Source organism: Pteropus medius, unplaced genomic scaffold, assembly GCF_902729225.1.
Source record: "Pteropus medius unplaced genomic scaffold, Ma_sr-lr_union100, whole genome shotgun sequence".
Classification (NCBI taxonomy): domain Eukaryota; kingdom Metazoa; phylum Chordata; class Mammalia; order Chiroptera; family Pteropodidae; genus Pteropus; species Pteropus medius.
In genome coordinates, this window is record NW_024344378.1 from 2,808,443 (window position 1) to 2,830,005 (window position 21,563).

At 51.3% G+C, this 21,563-nt stretch overlaps 1 protein-coding gene across 11 annotated transcripts in view; it reads right to left on the minus strand.

Annotated features, from left to right (window-relative positions):
* Positions 1-680: 680 nt before the first annotated feature.
* Positions 681-21,563, minus strand: part of ANKRD16 (ankyrin repeat domain 16) — a 27,591-nt gene continuing 6,708 nt past the window's right edge. The window contains exons 4-11 of one of the 11 annotated variants that reach the window (XR_005654600.1): positions 20,650-20,758; positions 20,030-20,191; positions 18,828-18,906; positions 17,660-17,870; positions 16,324-16,421; positions 2,149-2,298; positions 1,817-1,973; positions 681-1,715 (exon numbers count right to left, since the gene is read on the minus strand). Coding sequence is in view for 7 of the 11 variants with exons in the window: in XM_039871014.1 (XP_039726948.1) it covers positions 17,665-17,870; positions 18,828-18,906; positions 20,030-20,191; positions 20,650-20,758 (556 nt within the window). In the remaining 4 variants the exon portion in view is untranslated. The other 10 variants (XR_005654601.1, XR_005654602.1, XR_005654599.1 and 7 more) reach the window with 10 other exon arrangements.

Genomic DNA, 21,563 nt, shown 5'->3' on the forward strand with positions numbered 1-21,563 from the left:
AGTTGTGTTCCTCTCAAGGGTAGAACTCCACATTTCACCCTCCCCCCCTTACTGGCTAGATCATGCTAGACACTAAATAAATACTTAATGCAGGGTTCATAACCCACAGGTAACTATGATGTCTCTGAATGGTCCAGGAACCCGCAGATCTGTATGAAAATAGAGTGCACCTGCTCATTTTTCCAGAGAGGACACACCACCAGACTCCCAGAGGGGTCGAGGACTCCTAAATGGTTAAGAAACCATACTTGTGAAAAAAGGAATGAATTCACCATATCCCCAAGACTCAGATAAAGAAAAATGTAACTTCCAGGTTGAAACGGTATCAAAGAGCATTTCAGTGGGTCACCCTAGATCCCAACTTTTACTGAATTTTAAAAGAATAGAAAAATGAAATCAGTACTAAGACTGATGCTGTACATGGAAATACAAAATAATATGCAAAACGGAAATCATTAGCAAGTATGATTAGTAGCTTTGTCTGTCATGTGAGGAGCTGGTGACTTGGGCGGGGCTCGGTGTGGTGGCAGAGCCCGTGAGCCAGGCGCCCTGATTCCCAGAAGACACGAAGCACAGTGCAGACATGCTCTAGACCCCTCTGCCCTTCAAAAGGCTTCGGCTCACTCTAGCACCTAATTGTAGAGAAGCTATGGGAAAACACCATGGCCGTCACAGAAAAGTAATGACAATGGACTTTTATTTATTTGTTCCATCCTAAGAGACTAGAATGATCCCAGCCAAACGAGCCTTAACGTTTCTTAGGTCACTTTAAAATCATTCACTTGAATGTCTCTTGTATTAATTTAAGTCACTCTGTGACCAAGCCATGCCAGGCTATCTTATGTATAAAAGGGTGACATATTAGGATACAGGGGCAAAACCGTAGGCAGGCGGGCCTCTGGGAGGAACTGGTACAAGGAACGAGAGAGCTCAGCTCCTCTGTGTGCAACACCCCGTTACTCTCTACAGGCTGACTCTGCCTGCCTCCCTCGGATGTGGCGGGTAGATGACGGGTGACAGCTCCAGTCAACTGAGTCGCAGGGTCTGTTCAGACGCTCGCACTACTGACACTTAGGCGGATCATTCTTTGTGGTGGGGCGGGCCTGTACATTGCAGGATGTTTAGCAGCACCCCGGGCCTCCACCTACTCGATGCCAGTAACACCCAACCTCTTTCCCGCCCCAGCTGTGACAATCAAAACGTCTCCAGACACTGCCAATGTCCCTGGTGGGGGAGGGGCAAAATTCATCACAGAGGGAGCCACTGGACCAGACCGACCAGGGTTTCATAACTCAGCATCAAATTACCAGAAGGGAGAATCTGCTCGGCCCAGCCTGGGCTGAGTCCAACTTGATCCAATTAACTATAGCCAAGGTGTTGGGTCATGTGACAGAAACAGGGCTGCCAGAAGTCCGCACTGGTGGGAGGGGTGGACACTCCAGAAGCCACATTTCCTTAACTGCAGAAGTGAGGTGTTCCAGCCGGACTCTATGTACTATATTTGTAGGTGGTTTAGAGGGAAGTTTTTCTCAGAGATGTACTTATGATGTCTGCATGCCTTTAAATTTTTAATTTCAAATCTTCTACTATCAGGATCAAGCTTTTAAAACAAAAGCATCAGATTTTTTTTTCATTTATTTCTTCAACTGTTGTTTATTGTGTCTCCTCTGTGCCAGGTACTGGGCTGGGCACTGGTGAGCTAAGCAGATTGGGTCCTGTGTACACTCAGAAGTCACACTTTAATTCCAGATTAATTTAAAGGTTACGGTAGTGGAGTCCTACTTTGGATTAGCCCATTTTGTCATTTTCATTTTACCTTCGGTAATCGCTATATTTTATGCCGCCGTGGGGTTCCCTGCCTATCCGAACTGAGCGCTGGTCTTGGCATTCATGCGGCAGTTTGTGAAGAATCACAATTTGACACTGAATCTCAGTTGCCCACGGCCTTGGAAAAAAATTACAAAAATTGACTCCTACCAGAAAAAAAAAATAACAAAGTATTAGGAAGAACATCTCGACTTTTCTCAGATAACAGAATAATAAGTTATCGGGCTGGCCAAGCAAATAAGGATTCACTATGCAGTGAAGGTTATATGGAATGACTCTGTTAGATTAAAAACGAGCTGTTTTTGCAGCTGCTAATCTCACCCCATCGCCCCAAATAGCTGCCGCTCCTCCTGTCCCGCGTGATCTTCGCCAGTGTCCCCAGTGTACTGTGAGACGCTGAAGGTCCAAGGTGCTTTTCAGGCAGAGTTCCACGGCCATGTTAGGTTGAGAGCTGCTGCCTGTTCCACCCTCCTTTGGGAGAGTCACAGTAAATGCGTCAAGGGCTCTGAGTAGTTGTCACTGCCGTGGCCGTTTTTGAAAGAAATCTGGTAATATTTAATAAATCTGACGTGTGTATGTCTTTTGTCCCAGCTCTCTGTTCCTGGGTACATACTGAAAATTAATTTCCTGTGTATAGAATGTACTAAAATGTCCATCAAATTCTAATCCGTGGTAGCAAAGAGCTGGGGTGACCTCCAGGCAGCAAACTAAACTACAATGTAGCAAAGTGAAGGAAGCTGAAAACGTTGCTGAGAAAATGAAAAATAGAATGAGGTTTCTAGTGCAATGCCATTATTGTAAAAATTTTAAACGTGTGCATTTATACCTTGTTCAAAATATACTCATGCTTAAAAACCTGAGCGGAACTGAACTGTGATGGCGCTCAGTAGAGTGGGTGCATGTGGGGAGAAGAGAGTGGGAAAATAATAATAAAAGACTTGAGAAGACATTTTGCAGGTTGAACACATGCCTTTAACTTGATTCCCTCCTCAAGGTCTGTTAAAATGGCATTAAAGGAATAAAAAAGGATATAATCCCATGAGTTCAAAAGATCGACCGTTGAAAGGTGACAGAATTTTGACAGAAAGCAGGTGGTCACATCTAACCGACTTGACAGGCCAGAGAACACGGAACCCTCAGGGCCTGCAGGGAGGTGTGGGGCATTAGGTAGGAAACACATTCAAGCCGGGGGACCGGAAAGACCGGGGGTACCGGTACCTGGAAGGCCAGGCAGTGGGCTGGGGTGGGAACGGAACTAACTGGCCAAAGGCGCCCACAAGGAGTAGTGGGTTCCTGGACCCCTCCTGCCGCTGCCCCCTCTACCAACGAGAGAGAGGCAGGCGGCGGGCCGCGGACAGGCCCTGGTTCCGGCTCACGGGCACCGAGGGAAAACTCACCACATCCACACAAACGGGATTGGGGAGCGGATGCTGACAGCAGGGGCAGGGAGGCGCGTGGGAACTCTGTGCCTCCTGCTCAATTCTGCAGTGAACCGGAAACCGCTCTAAAAAAATACAGTCTACTAAAGAAAAGCAACCGGAAGTTTAAAAAAATGCTTTGGGACAAAATCGCATTTTAAGAAAGCAAAAGAGCATTTTCACTTTAAAAAAATAACAGGTTTAGGAGCCAGGTCGGCAGGCCGTCGGTGTGCCCGACTGGGGACACACAGCCTCTGGTCTCGCTCCTCGTCCCTTCTTGTCCCCGGTCTCCTTGCCTTCCTTCTCCCCTTTCTTAGGCGTCTCCTCCCGGGGCGCCTCGGACACCTTCCCAAACCTCTGACAGAAGGCAGGATCCGCCTGTGTGCTGTCTGGACACGTGACAGACGAGGCGTTTCCGCCCTCTGGGATGTGCCGAGACCGACCCTGCCTCTGCCTGTCTGCGTGCTGCTGTCCAATGGGTTTGTCGGGGCTGTTAGCTCTCCAGGGGTTCTGCCCACCCCGGTGCCAAAAAGTCCCCCAGATGTGGCGCGTAAGTGACCGGGACTGGATTTGAGGGCGTGCCCAGCGGAGCTGCAACCCTTCATTCAGCTCACCAAGTGCCTCTTGGGAGAGCCGCTCCGAAGACTGGCATCTGGGCGCACAGCTGCAGCTGCACGCGCGGTCACCTGGCACTGCTGCGGGAAGCACCTGGGTGCTCCGTGTGCTCTAGAACCTTCCCCGCCCCTCATGGAATGCTCCAAATAACCCTGACTGTGGCTTAGCCTGCTTGGCAGGACGGAAATCCTGTGACGTGGACACATGACTTTAGAGCCGAATGTTTCTACGCTGTTGGAAAACCTACATTGCAGGTTTCACCCATCAAAAGCCCACATTATATATATTTTTATTAATTTGCTTTAAAAATAAGTCTAAAGACAAGAGTATACAGGGGACAGCAGCAGGTGCTCTTCACTCACTTTACGTGCTGTCTCATTTCTGCGCATACAGTGCTAACTGATCTTTTAACAGCCGTGTAGCATTCTGTGGTCCAGCTATGCTATTTTTCTAAGGTTCTAGCATATATTAAAACACAGAAGGTGGAAGAGGCTTTGGAGACACGTGGTGTAAACCCCCAAATAAGAGAGTAACCTGCACCTTTTTGGCAAAGCCTGCACCCACAGGAGGACTGGGGGTTTCACCCAGGGAGCACGCAGCGAGCAAGTGGTGGCCCCGAAGAGCCTCACGCCCTAACCACTGGGACACGTGCATGTAAGTAGCCTTGTTTGCCAAAAGGGTCTTTGCAAGTGTAACTAAGTTAAGGATCTGGAGATGAAATCATCCTGGATTAGTGCGGGCCCTAAATCCAATGGCCTGTGTCCTTGTAAGAGAAAGGCAGAGTGGGATGTGACATTCAGAAGCACAGGGAGGAAAGCCACGTGAAGAGGGGCACTATGCTGCTCCACGGCAAGGCAGGCCTGGGGCCTGGGAGGCTGGAAGGGGCAGGAAGGAGCCTCCCCTGGAGCCTTTAGAGGGAGTGTGGCCGGCCACATGGTGACTTCAGACTTCTAAGCCCCAGAACCGTGAAAGAACACACTTCTGCTGTTTCAAGCCCCCAGCTGGTGGTGACTTAAGGCAGACCTAGGAAACTACTGACCTGGATGTCAGGAGCCCTGGCCCCACCCTTGTAAATCAGAGCATGAACCATATGCTCCGAGCCAAGCCACCTACTCACTCTGGGCCTTGGCTTTTCCTTCATCTCTGAGAATGAAGAGACTGGGCCAAATAATGTACAAACTTCCTGTCGTCCCTTACACAGTCTTCTCACGTAAAATCACACTCCTCCTTTGAGGTTCGATTTTGGCCAGGCACCTACCTAGTTAGGGACTAGACACCACCCGTGGAGGGTTAAACAACACAAAGCCACACAGGATGAGTGATGAGTCAGCGATGAGGTCCGCGTTCAGACCGGAGAGTCCACCGTGGCGGCGGGTCTGGGGCAGCTGGCAGCAGGCTGGAGGGGAGGAAGGCCCGCTGGCTGGTGACGGGGTGTGCGAGGTGCGGAGTGGGGTGCTCTAGGGAAGACCAGCTCACGAAGGCTCTCGCACTGAAACGGGATTGCTGATACAACGATTTCCCTCCCCGGGCCAAACACGAGTGGCATTCCCGAGCGGAAATTTGCCCTGAGGACGTCAGCTCTGACACTAGAGGGGACACAAAGAGAATCTGGGGAACGGCAACCGTGGGGGAGGGGAACCACTCGGAGAATGAGTGTTGGTCTTCCAACCAGATGTAGCTGGGCAAGATGGATGGGGAGTGGGGCAGGGTTATGGGCGGGGGACACACCTTCAAAACCACACCCAGACGCTGGCCATGGAAAGAAGCCCAGCAGGAAGGCACCATGTCACCAGCGGGGATCTCTGTGGGTGGCGGTCACGTCCTGGGACCAGAGAGGGCGTGGCTGCACGATGCTGTGAACCTGTGTGCCAGTTCGTGGCTACAGGGTAGTCAGCCGGAGGAAGGCGGCCTCCCTGCTCACAGGTTTTGCGGGCAGGCACCCCGAGTTCCCGCTCCTTGTTTCCACAAGGCGCTTCTCCCGGCTGAGGTGGGTCTTGGTTCAGGGTCTGACTAGTCTTGGCTGGGCTTGTGTGTCACTGTGACTTAGAGGCCAGGACGAGGGCCTGCTATCACGGGCTGCGTGTCCCCATGCGACCACAGCGGCCTGCACGGCATCACTGGGGCGCGCCGCTGGCAGGCGCGAAGCCGCTGCTGTGTGACGGAGCATTGGAGAGAACCCTCTCCTCTGGGGGAACGCGGGGCGGCAGGGTGACCAGTGGCCGGGTGGAGGAGAGGCAGGGCCGAGCGCCCGCTGTCCTCGGGGCCTGGCTCCCCCCAGGCCTTCTTGTAATAAACACTCCGGCACTCCTAGCTTCTCCTCCTCACTGACACCACCTGCCTATTTGGGGTCCCCTTGTCCGATTCCTGCAAGTTCCTCTCACACAAAATCAAACCGGTCCTTTGAGGTTCGATATGGCCAGGCACCAGCGGGCAGGTATCGGGTGACGGTCTGCTGAGCCGCTGTAACCGGGTGACGGTCTGCTGAGCCACGTAAAGCAGGTGCTACTGGAGCCGGTGCACAGACGGGGAGACTCCAAGGCAGACGGCCGGGGGTGCCGGGGTGGGGCTCAAGCTCCAATGTCCAATAACTGGGCCCTGCTGATGAACCGGTTACTGGGGGATCGATCCCTCCCCACAGACACACTGTCCCCGCACAGCAGAAATGAGACCTCCGCGGCAGCAGCCGTGTGTGGTGCCCTTGCCCGACAGCATCCCGTCGGAGGTTCTGGGAAGCCGGGACTCTGGGCTGACTGAGGCCTACGAGCTAGCTCCGCCGGCACGTTTCTGGTCTCAGAACCATCGCCAAGCTTCCAGAAGAGCCACAGCACTTCTAACAGCAAACACTGAAATAAATGGGAGCTACGCGGACATTTAAGGGGGGCTGAAAACAGGACCATCATTTTCCAACTCGCTGACTCCAGTCCAGGGCCAGCGTGGCCAGAGTCAACCCCGAGTCCCCCACTGCGCCCGGCACCCCTCGGCATCGAGGTGTGGGAGCCGGCTTGGCAGAGCTGACCGGATGCCATCATGGCTCATTCTCCCAGAAGACCCTGCAAACATGTGCTCTGACTAGACAGGCTAAATCTTAAACCCCATCTCATTTTTGTCAAAGGTATTTTTCGAGCCTTCCTGTAAAACCAGGCATTTCGTCTATAGCCCTGAATGCATATACTGACCAGTGTGCCAGGGGGCTGGTCTGTGTGGCCATCTGCCCTGTTGGAAGATCCAGCCTAGAGAGTGGTATCTTGCTTCTCACTGAGAGTAACTTGTGAAGAAGAACTGGTTCCAGATGTTCTGAGGGCTCCTCTGAAGGACATGACTCGCCTGTAAAATGCAGCACCTCATCTTTGGGTCAAGAGAAAAGGAGAGATTACTGTTTATCCCTAAGATTGGGGAGAAATTTTTATTTCAGCCTGTTCCATTTTTGGACACCAGCAGATGAGAAAGGCCACCATAATAAACTAGCCAAGGCTGCTGCAACTGGTCACGAAGCTGAGATGTCTGAGAAGCTCATGTCACAGTGAGTAGCTTCTCTGACCCCCTGTCCCTTGTCCCTTGGAAAAATATGGTCAAGATGCATTATCCCAACAATGCAGTGCTGACCACGGGAGACCCCCAGTTATAGGGTCCCAGGTCTGCTGTCGAGTCACAGGCAGTTCAGCCCCTTAGCTGGTTCCTGGACGTGGCAAATGAAACCCAGCTCGAAACCAAATAAGTACCAAACAGAAAAGCAGGGGGAAAGTGTGGTCGAGCTGGTTAATTGCCTGTTGTCACAGCAACCTATTTTTGGTCCACACTGACATATGAATAGTGAAAGTGTTTCATTACTATTGGAGAGGGGGTGGGTGTCATATGTGCTGGAAAAAATGAGTAAGCCCCATGGAGAGGCTGTTTGGCCTCTGGGCAGAGAAGTCACACATGGTGCCAAGGCCAGTAAGAAACGGTCAGAAAACCTCTCAGGCTTTATTTCACCAGAAGACACGTGGGTACGTGCAGTGGGAAACTGAAGTTCCAGTCTAGACACAATTCTGATTTTTAAAAGAAAGAAAAAAGTCTCCCAACTATTTGAAAACAGTAACAAATGCAGCTAACCCTTTCGTGGGGAAACGAGTAACATCTGGTGACCGTCACACCTTGTTTACTGACGAGGCAGAACGCCAGCTGCTCTCTGAGACACTCTAAGGATGGTTTCTTAGATTTAAAGATCTAAGAAAGGCATGGAGATGCGACAGGTCACAGGCACCTTCTACGTGCCAGGCACCGCCCTGACAACAGTGCGGGGTGGGAATGGTGGCCTTCTGCAAGTAACTTGGTCCAAAGTCTCATGAATCGTGACTTAGAGCTCATTCTGCCCACCCACTCTCGACGGAAGACAGCGAGCTCAGGGGACACAGACAGACGTTTCCTAGCCCTCTGGGGTCACTACTGCAAGGTAGTCACACATGGTGCCAAGGCCAGTAAGGGTTGAGGGGGGCCGGGTGCAGGCCTGCCCAGTAAAGAGCCACCCTTCCCATGCCTTGCATTCCCAACCTGTGAGACCGGAAACCAAGGACTCTCCAGGGGGCGGCACCACTTAGCGGACAGCTGCCCAGGAGAGGCACGCCACTCTGAGTTAGCATCCGAGTCAGGGCTGCCAGACCTCGCCAACCGAACTCTGGGGCAGGCCCAAGTGAGTCTGAATTTCAGATCAACAACAAAGCCTTCTCTGGAGTAAGCACGTCCCGTGCCATTCCCATAAGTTAACTGACCTCGAGGAGGGGGTTGTGGGAAACTGACCTACACCCGTCAGAAGCACAGTGACAACCTGGACTGGCCACTGGCATGCTGAGCAGGAGGAGGTCGGAGCCTGGGCTGAGGCTGGCGTCTGTGCGTGCGTGTGCGTGTGTATCGGGGGGCGGTCTTGTGGTGAGGGAGGAGAGGAGGCATCTGAAAGGGTGCAGGGCAAAGGGTCTGCAGAAATGACCAACTCAGCGGTTAAAGTCCACTCCTGACTGCCCCTCCCAGGACTCTCTAGCTCACATGTTTCCCCATAGCTCCCTCCCCCACCTCAAGGGCTCTCCAGCTCCCATCTGTTGATTCGTGGTTTGCCAATAAACTAATGTCCTTCCTTATCTCTGAAGCTGTGTAGGAAGTACGAGACTGTGTCAAACTGCCTGTTATGTTACCATCGGGGCTCAGCCTTCGGACAGGAATCTGCTGAGAAGGTGCCAGCATCAATAAGTGCTGCTTCCTGCTTATAGCCTCAATGTCCCTCTGTCCAAGAATCCTGTAACCGTGCTGACAACGCCAGAGTCGCAAGACAAACGACCTGTAAGACCAGTGGTCTGGAAACTCGTCCCCGCTGGTGGCCCCCCACCCGAAGCTCCCCCCATCTTGAGTCATGAGGCACTCGCGAAAACTCAGACAAAGGCATCAGGCACCCCGTGCGTCGGCACTGCAGAGGTATATAAACTGAGATAAATCTAACCAAGGGGAGCTCGTGCCTTCGGCCTGCTGAACGCCCCACACTCTTGCCAGCACTAATTCTTCCTCTAGGAGTTGTCTTAGCGTCCAGTTTCCTCCGTCAGTTGTCGCTTCCTGCAGCAGTGGGACTGAACCCGTACCCTGTGGAGCCTGACGCCATCTCTTGCTAGACAAGTGTTAGAATGAAGCTGAATTCTTGGACACCCTTGATAAGAACTGGAACTTTAAGCAGACATAATGGGTCGGGAGGGTCTACGGGAGGAGCTGGGGCTCGTGGAAGTTCTCGCCCTCTGCGTAACGGGGCAAATCTAATGCATGGGACCCCTGTGGGGAGAACTCAGTCTACGACGAGGCTCTACGGCACCGACGCCCCTCCCTTGACTGCCCCTCTCCTTCTGCACCCCCGCTACCCTGGCACGCACGCCAGAGCGTGCGCGTGGCTGCCATATCTGCACGCACTGGGCTGCAACCCCTTATTTTTGCCAAATATCCTTTTTCGATGATGAAACACCCGGTTGACGTTATTTCCGTCGAAGCCCTGCGGAGTCTGAGACTGTCTGCTGGGGCTGGGCCCAGGAGCCCTATCTGCCTGGCAACCTGCTCACAAGCTCCTGCTGTCCCCACCAGTCAAATTATATCCGCCCTTCAAGTCCCAGCCCGAAGGCCATGTCTCCCACGGAGCTATCTCCTGCAGCCCGTGCCACGTGGCTGTCACAGCCCTCACCCACCGGGCCCGTCACAGTTACGTGACAAGTCCTGCTGTTCTCTTCGACCAGACCCTGGAGGGCAGAGACAGACGCCTGGCGCTCCTCGTCCCCACCGCCCATGCACAGAGGGCCACACGACGCCCAGCACGAATGGACACAGCCGCTCACTCCTGGGTTTCGGCTGTGCGGGAAAGACAGGCATCATCGCAGTGTGAACAGCCGGCTCCAGGAAGGAGCGGTGAAGCCACGAGACAATTTACCAGGAGGGGCCTGCCTGTAGTGGGGTCGGCGAAGGCTTCTCTGGGGGGTGACATTCAGGGACCTGGGCGACCAGAAGTAAACATGTGGCAAAGTAAGAGGAAACATTTCTGGGAAGACACTGAGGTAGAAGGCAATCTGGTCTGTCTGAGGAACCGAAAGGTCTGTGATGTGAAGTGTGATCTGGAGTCGTGAAGTGTGACGCACAAGGGACGGGGCTGCGCGGGCTTGTGGGCAGGCGTCTTGGACGGCTAGGAGCCAGGACACGACCTGATGTCGCCAGCTCTCGCGGGCTGCTGTGTGAGAACCACAGGAAGGAAAGGACAAAAGCAGAAGCAGCAAGACCAGCTGGAGGCCGTTACAGTCACTGAGGCTCAAGAGGCGGAGGCTAGGTTTGAAAAGTCTCCCCATGTCCCATCTGCTGTCCCACACCGGTGCCCCTCTCCGCGAAGAGGCAGGGCCTACTGCCTTCCCCGTAAACCTGGGGAGTCCCCGCCCTGACAAAAGGGACGTGGGGTGTGACACTACATGACTCTCAGAGGCAGGGAAGCTGTGATCCGCTTCCGCCTGGCCTCCCCTGACCCAGAACAAGAGGACACCGGCGCAGGGGACCTGGAGGAAAGTGGACCTATTTGAGATGCCAAAAGGAAATAAAATTAACAAGACACAGTCACGAAAGGGACAGAAAACGTCTCCGTTGTGAAGGAATGGGGGAGGCCCAGATACAACACCTTCTTTAAAATTTCTTTATGTTTTTAAGGATGCACGTGTTCGAGATCTTCATTCATTTGGTTTAATAATTTGATTCCTGTTAAAATGCACACAACTCAGGGACTGGTGAAGCTTGAATTTTTTTCATTCACTAATATTTAGCATGGATAAAGACTGAGACCAAGTTTCCTGATAAACAAAATGGAGGCACCAAGGGCTGGGGGCGGGGGGTGTCCCCAGGGAAGGAAGGAGAAAGAAAACTGGGCACACGAAATACCAGTGGCGCCTCCACAATGACACGGTGTCGGTCCTCCCTGTCATACTATCTGCTCCCAGCGGTGATGGCTTTCATTCGCCTTGGACAAGGAACTCTGCTGGTGCCAGTTATGACACCAACAGCTAACGCTCACGGTGCTCCCCGTGTGGCAGGCGTCACGGGCACCGGCCCACCTCATCCTCACAATAAGAAGGCGGCAAGCCACTGTTACTCCTTTTACTGACCCTGAGGGCAAGGAGTTTGAGTGACGAACACAAGGTCACAAGACTGGTGAGCAGGGGCAGGAGGACCCACACCCAGCTCTATTGCCACAGATGGCCTTGTGTCCCTTACGGATTCAAAGGTCTTGAGCCAGCTGCTCTCTGCCCACTAGAATACGTGTGTGTCTCTGCTAAGGGCACATGACAGGGACCCTCTGTGCCCCCAACTTAAATTCTCTTCTAAGATCACGTGGTTAAGCTGTGGCCAATGGTACATCAATGGAGAAATGATATACAGGCCTTCTTTAAAAATGAGTGTGACCTCCCCTTCACCCTTGTCCCCGCACAGGCTGGTGTGCCATCCTGGACCCCACAGGATGCTCAGCACGGCAGAACCACCGGAAGGAGCCTGGCTCACTGACCTAACTCACCCCGGGCTGGTTTCGCCCAGGCTCCTGCATGGGAGAGAAATAAGCTTGTGTTTATGCCACTGTTATTTCGGGTCTTAGCTAAAGGAGCTAAATTATATGCTAATAGGCAACAGGGGAGGTGTGAATAGAGTACTATGAAAGCTCTGAGAAGGGAAAATTACATGAGAAAATATTTTTATTGATCCCTGTCCCGTGAATGTGTACGCCTGTGTGTGCACGTGTGCACACGTGCACAAGGTCAGGGAGGTGGGGGTTTTAGGAAAACCTGGTACTACACGAATGGTCCAGATAACCCATTTTCCCTTGCTTTTGGGGTTATGTCTTTCCTTTCTTGCAAACCTCTTACTCAGTGGCTTCTGTTTCAGTCTAATGTCAAATGATCAAACAGAGTTGGCCAAGTGTGGGAAGGACACGAGAGATCCAGACGGCCGTTCCCCAGGCCAGAGTCCTCTGCAAGCTGGCACTGTTCCTGGGTTTCTTACGTTCGTCTGAACCTTAGTTGACTGTGAATTTTCAAGCAAAATGAAGGAAAATAAAGCCCATGAATACTGCATCTGGCTCAGGTGAAAGCGCTAGACCTGAGAGCTGCTTCAAACTGATCGCAGACTGTGATCAGAACTGCCCCACCCACCCACGCTGCCGGTCTCCCCATCCAAGCACCCCAGTGACTAGCACCCCAGTATGTCTGCACATACTCAACAGGCTTTTTACATAGGAGCTGTATAGGTTATTTGTTGTTTTCACTTACGCATGTATACCGACAATTTCATCGTTACCATCTGAGTTTTATGTAGAACTAATCAACATAAAAAGAACTTTTAGGCCATCGAGTATTGGGACAGTTTGCTACTAGGTAACAGCCAATCAACACGGATAAAAATAGGAAAAAGCAATAAAAATGGCCAACAAACAAATCTAAAGATCCTGAATCTGACTCATAATTGAAGAAACACAGACCAAAACAAAGAGCTATTGCATCTGGTAGAAACTGTGACAGCTCCCAGCACCCGTGAAGGTGCAGAGGGGTCAGCACTGCCACACGCGGTGGATTTTGGAGGTTCTCCGGCGATATCAGTGGTGGGCGTGTGTGTGCGTGTGGCACCCCAGACCCACTCCAGCCTTTTAGTGTGACTGTCCGCACCGCAGAGGCAGTAGTTATAAACCGCGTTTCCCAGGCTCCCCTGGGCGAGATGTCCAGATGTGAGCTGGGTTCTGCTAGCTCGTGAGTCTGACGAGGACCCGCGCCGCTGCTGGCAAACACGCTGGCTCAGCCCGCCCGGGAACCGGTCTGCCACCTGCTGCCATGCTGAGCACGGAGCCCCTGCTCGGGGGTGAAATCAGCAGGCTCTGTGGTCTCTGCTGCTCCACAGGCCCCCAGTGTGCCTCCCCGTGAGTGCGCGCTGAGCCTCTGCAAACCTGGAAGGAATGGGGTGATCTGGAGGCTGACCGAAACCCCCGCATTCACGCAGAGGCCGACGTGCCAGGCCAGACAAGGCACGGGGCAGAATCCGGGTGGCTGACAGGTTAACTGTTCCCTGGAGCTTTTCTCAGGAATGCCTTGGCCTATCTGTACCACATGGTGTATTATCTTTCTCAGGGATGCTGTACGTCAGTGGTCCCCAGCCTCTGTGGCACCAGAGACCGGTGCTCCTATGAGAATCTAACGCCTGGAGATCTGAGACTGAGCCGAGGCGGTGATGCTGGCGCTGGAGAGCGGCTGCACATACAGATGAAGCTGCGCCCGCTCGCCCGCTGCTCACCTCCTGCTGTGCGGCCTGGTTCCTGACAGGCAACTGATGGTACCGGTCTGTGGCCCCGGGGTTGGGGACCCCTGATGTAAATGCTGTACGATACGCCTTCACCACACACACCAAGCAACCATTGCCACAGCTGTGGCCAGGGGCCAGCCCCATTCCTACCTCGTTTTTTCTCAATAAAGATCCCACTGCTCTTTCTAAGAAGGTGAGAAGCCAACTATCAAGTATGTACGATGTCATTATTTGTCACTGTAGGAAACGCAACACGTTCTGCCAGCCCCGCAGCCTCCAAACACTGATGTTAACCAAGATGCGAGGTGGGCTCCCCCGGAAGCTCTCTCATCTCCGTCCTCTCTTCCTCTCCCAAAGTCCCTTCGGCTCCCGGAGCTCAGAGCCCCCGCTCTCCCCCGCATGAGGTCCTCCTCTGTGTCGGCAAATACTACGGCCTCACTGGCTCTACAAAAACCTATCTCGTCCAGCTGCCTTTTTAGACCTTTTTCTTTGTTACCTGACGCTTCCAAAGAGCACACGCCTGCTCAGGCCACCGCCTCCCAGCCCTGGCTGAGCCTGGTCCCCCGGCGACCAGATCCACTGCTTTCAGTCCAAATGGACACAGTGCCATTGACCATCCTGCCTATGTCTTATCTCAACAAAATGGCAAAAGCAACATAAACTCACAAACACCCACAATAATACGGTGGAGTACTAAAGAGCGATTAAAACGGAAGTTCAGTTTGGAAGAGCATTAGGATATGCTTGCAATATGAGTTACAGAAAAGCCGCGCATGTGGCACCATCTCAACTATACACATTTAGAATGACTAGCGGAAAAAAAGTGTTACTTCTGGGTAGTGGAATTATAGGTTATTTTTGTTTTTTCTTTTAACTGTTCTGTATTTTAAAGGAGCCTTAAAAAACTCTGGGAAAATAAAAAGGGACATTTCTCTGGGCTGCCCCCTGCTGGTGGGTTCCAGTAACGTCAAGGTGAAGCTGAGCTTTGTGCCCCTCCCCACACTACCTCAGCCCCCTTCCTGTGTAGTTCTCTCTCTCCTTTTTTTTTGGTCTGAGTTTCTGATTTTCTTTCCCATTTTGAAATCCCTTTTCTATTTTAATCGTGTAAATACTTTCTCACGTAATTTATTTTAATTAACACATGTTGGGTCCTAGGTATTTTCAAATGTTTACAATTCTTAGCAATTTGTGTCTCTTCCCAGGACCTCTGCCTGCCTGGTCAGTATCAGGAAGTCACTGTGGCCCAGGACCCACCGAAAGCCCCATGGAAGTGGCTCACGGGTCAGGCACTGGAACCCTGGTGCGCGTGTCGGGGTGCTCTCTGGTGGGGAGATGCGGTGGGCTGCCCAGTGCCCTTGGCCTCATGAGTGGGAGCTGACAGCTGTGGGGTGCCTGTGAGGAGCGTGAGCCCAGGGAGCGGCAAGAGTTGGAAGGCTGCAGCAGTGTCTGGACGAGCGTCTGCGGGCTTGAACCCGGAGCCAGCTGGGCTGTAGCAAAACGAACTGAGCAGGGCTTCCTGCCGGACAAGTCGGACTCCTGGTTCCCAACATGGGTGACCAGGTAAATCGTGGTGTCATCAAGTTAGGCAGTGAACACAGGCACATATGGAAGCAGGTTATGAGGAGACCTAGGTTTTGAATAAATTGAATGTGGAATAGCCTCGGAACATCCCTAAAAAAAGTATAACAGGCAGCAGAAAATAAAGGTTGGAGACTGGAGTGTCACCAAGGCTCGGGTGCAGGTGAGCCGAGGGGAGCGGGGAGCTGCTCTGGGAGCACACGCAGAATAAAGACAGCAGTGAGGGGAGACAGAAGCGGGCACACCAGCCCTTACGGGACAGGCCCTGCAAGAGGCGCTCACGGCGGAGCCAGAAAGGAAGTCAGAACGAACATCCCGGAGCGTGTCATCAGAGGTGACAAGGACGAGCTTCCAGAACGAGCGGGAGTGACTGATAACTGGACCAAGAGGACCAGTAACGTGAGGACGCAGACTGCATTACTTGGTCTGGCAGAGCTGGACTGCAGCGGGCTGAGCAGCACCTGGGGGCTGGGGAGCGAGAGCGGCCCGTGACGGAAGTGTGGGTGAGACAGACGCTGGAGACGGAGCCAGGAGAGCCGCATCGGGCAAGAGCCAAGGGACGAACTGCGACCACCTGGGCAGGGCGCTCGGCACAGGACCCACCATGCAGCAGGAGTTCGAGCAACGTGAGTTGTTACCACATGTAAGAATTTCTAAACCTTACTGGGCCTGCGGATACAGTAAGCAGACGAGACAAAGCCCTGCCCAAGGGGCTGACATTCTCGTGGGGGAGACGACGAGAAACAAATAACTGAATGTACAGTACAGCTGATAGCGGTAAACGCGGAGAAAAAAGAAACAAGGGAGACAGACATGCTGAAGTTGGAAATAAAGTTCAGATCAGGTGGCCTGGGAGCGCCTCGCCGAGAAGGTGACTTTTAAGGAGAGACCCAAAGGAAGTGAGAGTACCTATACTTAGAAGTAGGAAATAGTAGCGATCATCACTATTGTCATTAGCATTCTTAATACCTCGTTACAGTGACGGATTGTTACTATGTTGCCACTACCACCTTTGCCACAATTGACATTATCATCATCGCTGCCATCTCTAGAATGCCTGGGAACGAACCTGTAACCTGATATTCCGTCACTGCTGGCTGGTAGGCTCCTGAGAGCTGGTAAGGCAGAGGCCAAGCTGCAGATGTGAATGGGTCTCGTGCGCAGTCACTGCAAACAAAAAGTTGCTTCACACGCGTGTAAAGGGACGAGGTGGCCAGCGCCAGACTGTGCTTCTGTCCCACTTGCACATGTGGCTGTGCACAGCTTCAGACCCAAAGGGCAGCGACACAGATATTCTGAAGCCTGGATCAACATGGATGCACACAGTGTGACTTAGAGATCACAAGACAAGAGCACATAATCAAGTTGTGTTTCCACCAGAGGCTTTATTTGGCTGTCAGAGATAGGACTCAGCCAGCACCACCCGGGAATAATGGAGAAGAATCTGGACTTTCTTGCTATTCGCCCAGCCCAGCACACTGCTGAGAACAGGTGGGTGTGCGACTAGCTCTTACTGGATCACACTGAACAAGGGGGCTGGGTCTGGCCTGTGATGGGTGCGTGCAGCCTTTTAACAGACTGATCTGGACTAATTATCCTTTGCAATTCAGAGAAAATGACTGAAAAAGTAAATGAAGGGAAAGAATCCAAATGCCTGAAGACTTGTCCTATTTTCAATTTGTTTAAATTGCTACAAATTTCTTTCAAGTTACAATAGCGAGCATTCACTGCTTCACAATCACAGGCTTTGGTGGCAGATGGCACATGACAGGAAATATGACCTGTGGGTTTGAAGGACAACCCTATTTTTCAAGTGAGGTAATAGAAAAGTTTTGAAAATATCTTGGATGAGCTTTTTAGGTATATTTATTACCCGAAAGGAGCCAATAAAGTACTTGCTTAATAAAAAAAATCACCTCCAGATCAAAACATAACTTAACCAGCAGTACTACTGCTTAGAATGCAGAATGTTTTCATTAATTCCTTGCACATGTCTGTGTAAGTAGATCAAAAGCACTTCCTTCCTGGCTGGAAACCCAAATTAAGCCGCTGTGACGAAAACAGGCCCATCAGGACTTACGGCTTGAGCCAACAGCAATTTTTTATATTTTTAACATTATCACTGCCTCACCACAATACCTACTATAAAATGTTTCATCCATACACAAATACGTATACAAATGTACGTAATCACGTTACATTCGTGCGCGTTGAGTGCTTCTCTGAGGAGCCCAGACACTGACTTCCCAAACTTCATCTAAGTCCCCTTGAAGGGAACGAAAAGTGAAATGCAGCCTAAGGAGAGACTCCAAGTGTGTCAAGCCCTCGGTGTGGCCAGCGTCCACCTGCTCCGGGAGTCCCCAGCTGGAGTGGAGAGAGGGAGGCTGAGAACACGGGCCACTCACCGATGTCACTGAACCTGGTGATGATTTAGCAGCGTTTCGTCGCCTTTGCTGGGAAATGCCGTCACGTTGTGGCCAAAGCACTGAAGGACGTCTGTGCTGTGTATGAGCTGCTGAGCCGAGGTGCCCGTCACGTCTGGGGCGTCCCTCAGCCCAGACCGCAGGAGAAACTCGACACAAGCCGCGTGCTGACCCGCGCAGGCCAGGTGCAGGGCTGAGCAGAGACAGAGGTCACACGAACTTAGTGCACGGCACCAAAGTGACATTGGCCTGGCAAGCAGGCTGCTCCTAATGAAAATACCGATTCTTCCGGCTACACGGATTTGATATTCCCATAGTCCATCTACGTGACTCTGCCTGCACTGGATCAAAACATTTTTTCTTTTGACCTGATTGAGTTGGAAATGGTTTAAGAATAACAAGACCAACTGGCGAGGACTTAAAAGATTTGTCTAAAACAGCAAAGAAAGTTAAGGAAAAATGGGAGACTCCACATGGTATGAAAACATTTTCAGCTTTGTGAATTCCCTGTGTAAGTAATAATCTCACCACGAACAAGAAGGATGTGACAAAAAGAAAAATGGCTGACAAATCTTCCCACTCTGACTAGAAGTCAGCCCTGAAGGGACCCTGGAAGCAGTGACCGTGCCCGTGGCCCCGGGGGAGGGTCAGTCATCTGTGGGTCTGAAGCATTACGAAGCGCCCACTGAAACCCTGGTGAGATGTCCGCTGACACAAAGAACATCCCCGAAGGTTACTCTGAGGTCCAAATCTAAAGAATTAGCTCTCAAAATATCCTTCTCGGCCCCAAATTTAGAAAACTGTAGTGATTATAGTTTTTAAATACACTTCAAAGAGAGATGACCTATGAAGAATCTACATGACACCTGGATAGCCGGCGGCATCATGGACAAAGATACAAAATGCTTTTATGTCACATGTACTGTTATGGTTTAAAACAGTAAAAACAATCATAACAGCAGTAGTGGTGAGCAGGCATCATCATCGCCATGGTAACAGCAGTACTGTTACAGCTTTGTAAACAAAAGATGTTATTGGAAAGTAAAGTTGCTGAGCTACTCGGCATCAACACCAATGTTTTTAAAAGTCTGTGTATTGCTTACGTTCCTTTATAAGTAACTTCCAAGGCACACATACAAACACGTCGTACCTGATCGCTTTCTGTCATCCTCAGCGTTGAGGTTGGCGCCCAAGGAAACGAGCGTCTGAACTGTGCTCACGTGTCCTTCCTGAGGGTTGAAATAAACTCGTTAGCACCGTGACAAGGGCCTTTAAACACAAACTCCACCGCATATATTAGGTCCTTTTTCTAAAGCACTCAACTGCTAAAACTGAGTTTCCCCATCTAAGGGAAAACTCGTCACATCGCTCTCAAAGTCCAATACCAACCTGTAAAGACAAGTCTGGGTAACAGTTATCAGGGCACAGACGACCCACTCTGCAGGCCGAAGCATGCACTAACACACTGGGGTTCCCTTCAGTGTGAGGGGTGCGTTGTGACCTATACAGAACACACAATCCCAAATGTTCCCAGGCAAACACAGGCTTTGCCAAATCTTTTAGGGCAGATAGACCAGAATAGACAGCGACCTCCCTTGGGAGTCCTGTCACAGCTGGCCGTGACACTCACGAGGCAATTTACACACTTCCTGTCCAGCCAGTTAGTCCCAGGGTGTACTGAGATTAAAATCAAGGCTGTAGGTTCCCTCTTCCCATGGCTGGACCCACCAGCTTCTCACGCCCCGTGACTGCAGACCATGCTCCCAGCCCACCGCCATCTGTCCCTCCACTTCCTCACAGAGGAATGCAGGCAGGGGAGTGTAGTTCACCAGAAAATATTTATTCTTGTTGCTAGAAGAACAAATAAAGGCAGGTAGCTAATCGTGTTAAAGGTAATACGGAAAATACTCCTGGCATTTAAAACGGGAGGATGCAAGCGGTGGCTCTTCTGGTGAAAACTTTCTGCATGTCTTGAACATTTTACACCCTGGAGAGCCCAGTAAGTGCAGTTCCCTTGCTTCCTTACCTTATGAAACCCACCATTAAGGATAGAGAGCAATGGATTTTTATGGCTTCTCATGACACTATTCTTAAAGACAAAAAACGGTGAGAGGAAACATAAAGCCCAAGCATCACGTGGAATGAGTGGTGTTCTCAGTTTTTACCTAATGACAAATAAAGGCAGGTTTCTATTTAAAAGAACACAGGACTTCAGAGCCATGACATTTCAGGAGCGTGTCACAGGCAATTTCTTCCGGAGATGGAGCTGAAGAAACAGGACTATGGAGCTACCCATCTGTGGGGTACGGCAAGCCTAACGAAGCAGGGACACCCTTGTGAAAGGAAACAAACCTTAGCTGCATAATGAAGTGCTGTGAGGTGGGTTGACGTTGCCCTCACGTCTACATCAATGCCAAGGTCGGACACCAAGAACTGGATGGCTTCGTCCTGCCCGGTGACTGCTGCCCTGTGCACAGCCTGGGCCCCCAGGGAGTCCTCGGCGGAAACGCAAGCCTAGTAGATTGGGGACACAGGAACAAAACTAAGAAGCAGAGGAACCGGGGTCTGTGGACGTCTGGCATCTTGGCTAAACGTTGTTGTCTGTGTACTTTTTTCTGGGCAGATGCTATATAGCTTTTGCCAGATTCCTCAATGACTCTCTAAGCAAACAAACAGTGCACTCAGTGAGAAGAGTTTATTATTACTAGAAAACAGCTGTTTATTGAACACTTACTTTGCTAACTGCTTTATGTACACTATATTATTTAGTTCTTAGAGTGACTCTGAAGAATTTTAATTCGTCTCCATATTACACATGGGAACACTGATGCTTAAAGAGATCAAGGCGTCCACAGGGGGCGCGGCAGTGCTGGGATTTGAACCTGGGATCCGAATAACTATGGTTTCTGTTTATCCTATGACCTAAAACTCATAGGAAGAACCAAACGGATAAAACCAAACCACTGCTGTACCTTATGTTTCTCGAGGAGCAGCCTGGCTATGTCGATGTGCCCACACTGAATCGCATCCATAAAGGGGGTGAGGCCACACCTGTCTCTGCAGTCTGGTTCGTACTGACACCTGGAGCCCAAACCCAGAACAACAGAGCTGAGAAAAGTTACCGCTTGGCACCGAATGGACAGTTGTTGACGCTTGACCACCTGCAGGAGATGGCACGCCTCGCTACAGAGCTGTGGAACCCTGGAGCCCTCGCTCTCTCCCCTCCCATCTCAGCATCGGAATCCAGCTCAACAGCACGTGGACTTTCTCCAGCAAACCTGCTCCTCTTCTAACCTTCCTCATCCCATTTATGGACCATCGCCGCTCCAGCGTCTCATGCCAGAAGCTGTGAAGTCATCCCTTAGCCCTCATGACCGAGCTATTACCAAAACCTCTGTTATCTTTAAAACTGTATCTTTCTCTCCTTCTCCGCGTTCACCCCTTAAGACCAAGTCTAAGAGACAAAAGCCTCTTAACATTTTTTGCCCACCTCAGCTCCCACCTTGCCAATCCATTATATCACAGCTACCAGAATAACCTTTTCACCATGTAACTTGGGTATGACTGCTCCTGTTCATAAGCTTTAACAACGCACTTCCAAAAAACAAAGGATAAACCCTGAAACCTCGACATGACCTGCAATGGTCAGGATAATGTGGCACCAACTTACCTCTCCAAGTTTCTCTCGCCCACAATCCCCGGGCTTAAGGCAACCTACCTTCTTCCTGTTCCTACCTTCTCGGTCCTGCTTATTTCCCAGTCTAACTTTCTTTATGGTCTGACCTCCCACTTGTCCTATCTTCTTCCATTCCCACCTTCCTCATGGTCCTACCTGTCCTTCCATCATCTTGGTTCCGTCTCCCACCTGTCCTATCTTCTTTTGTTC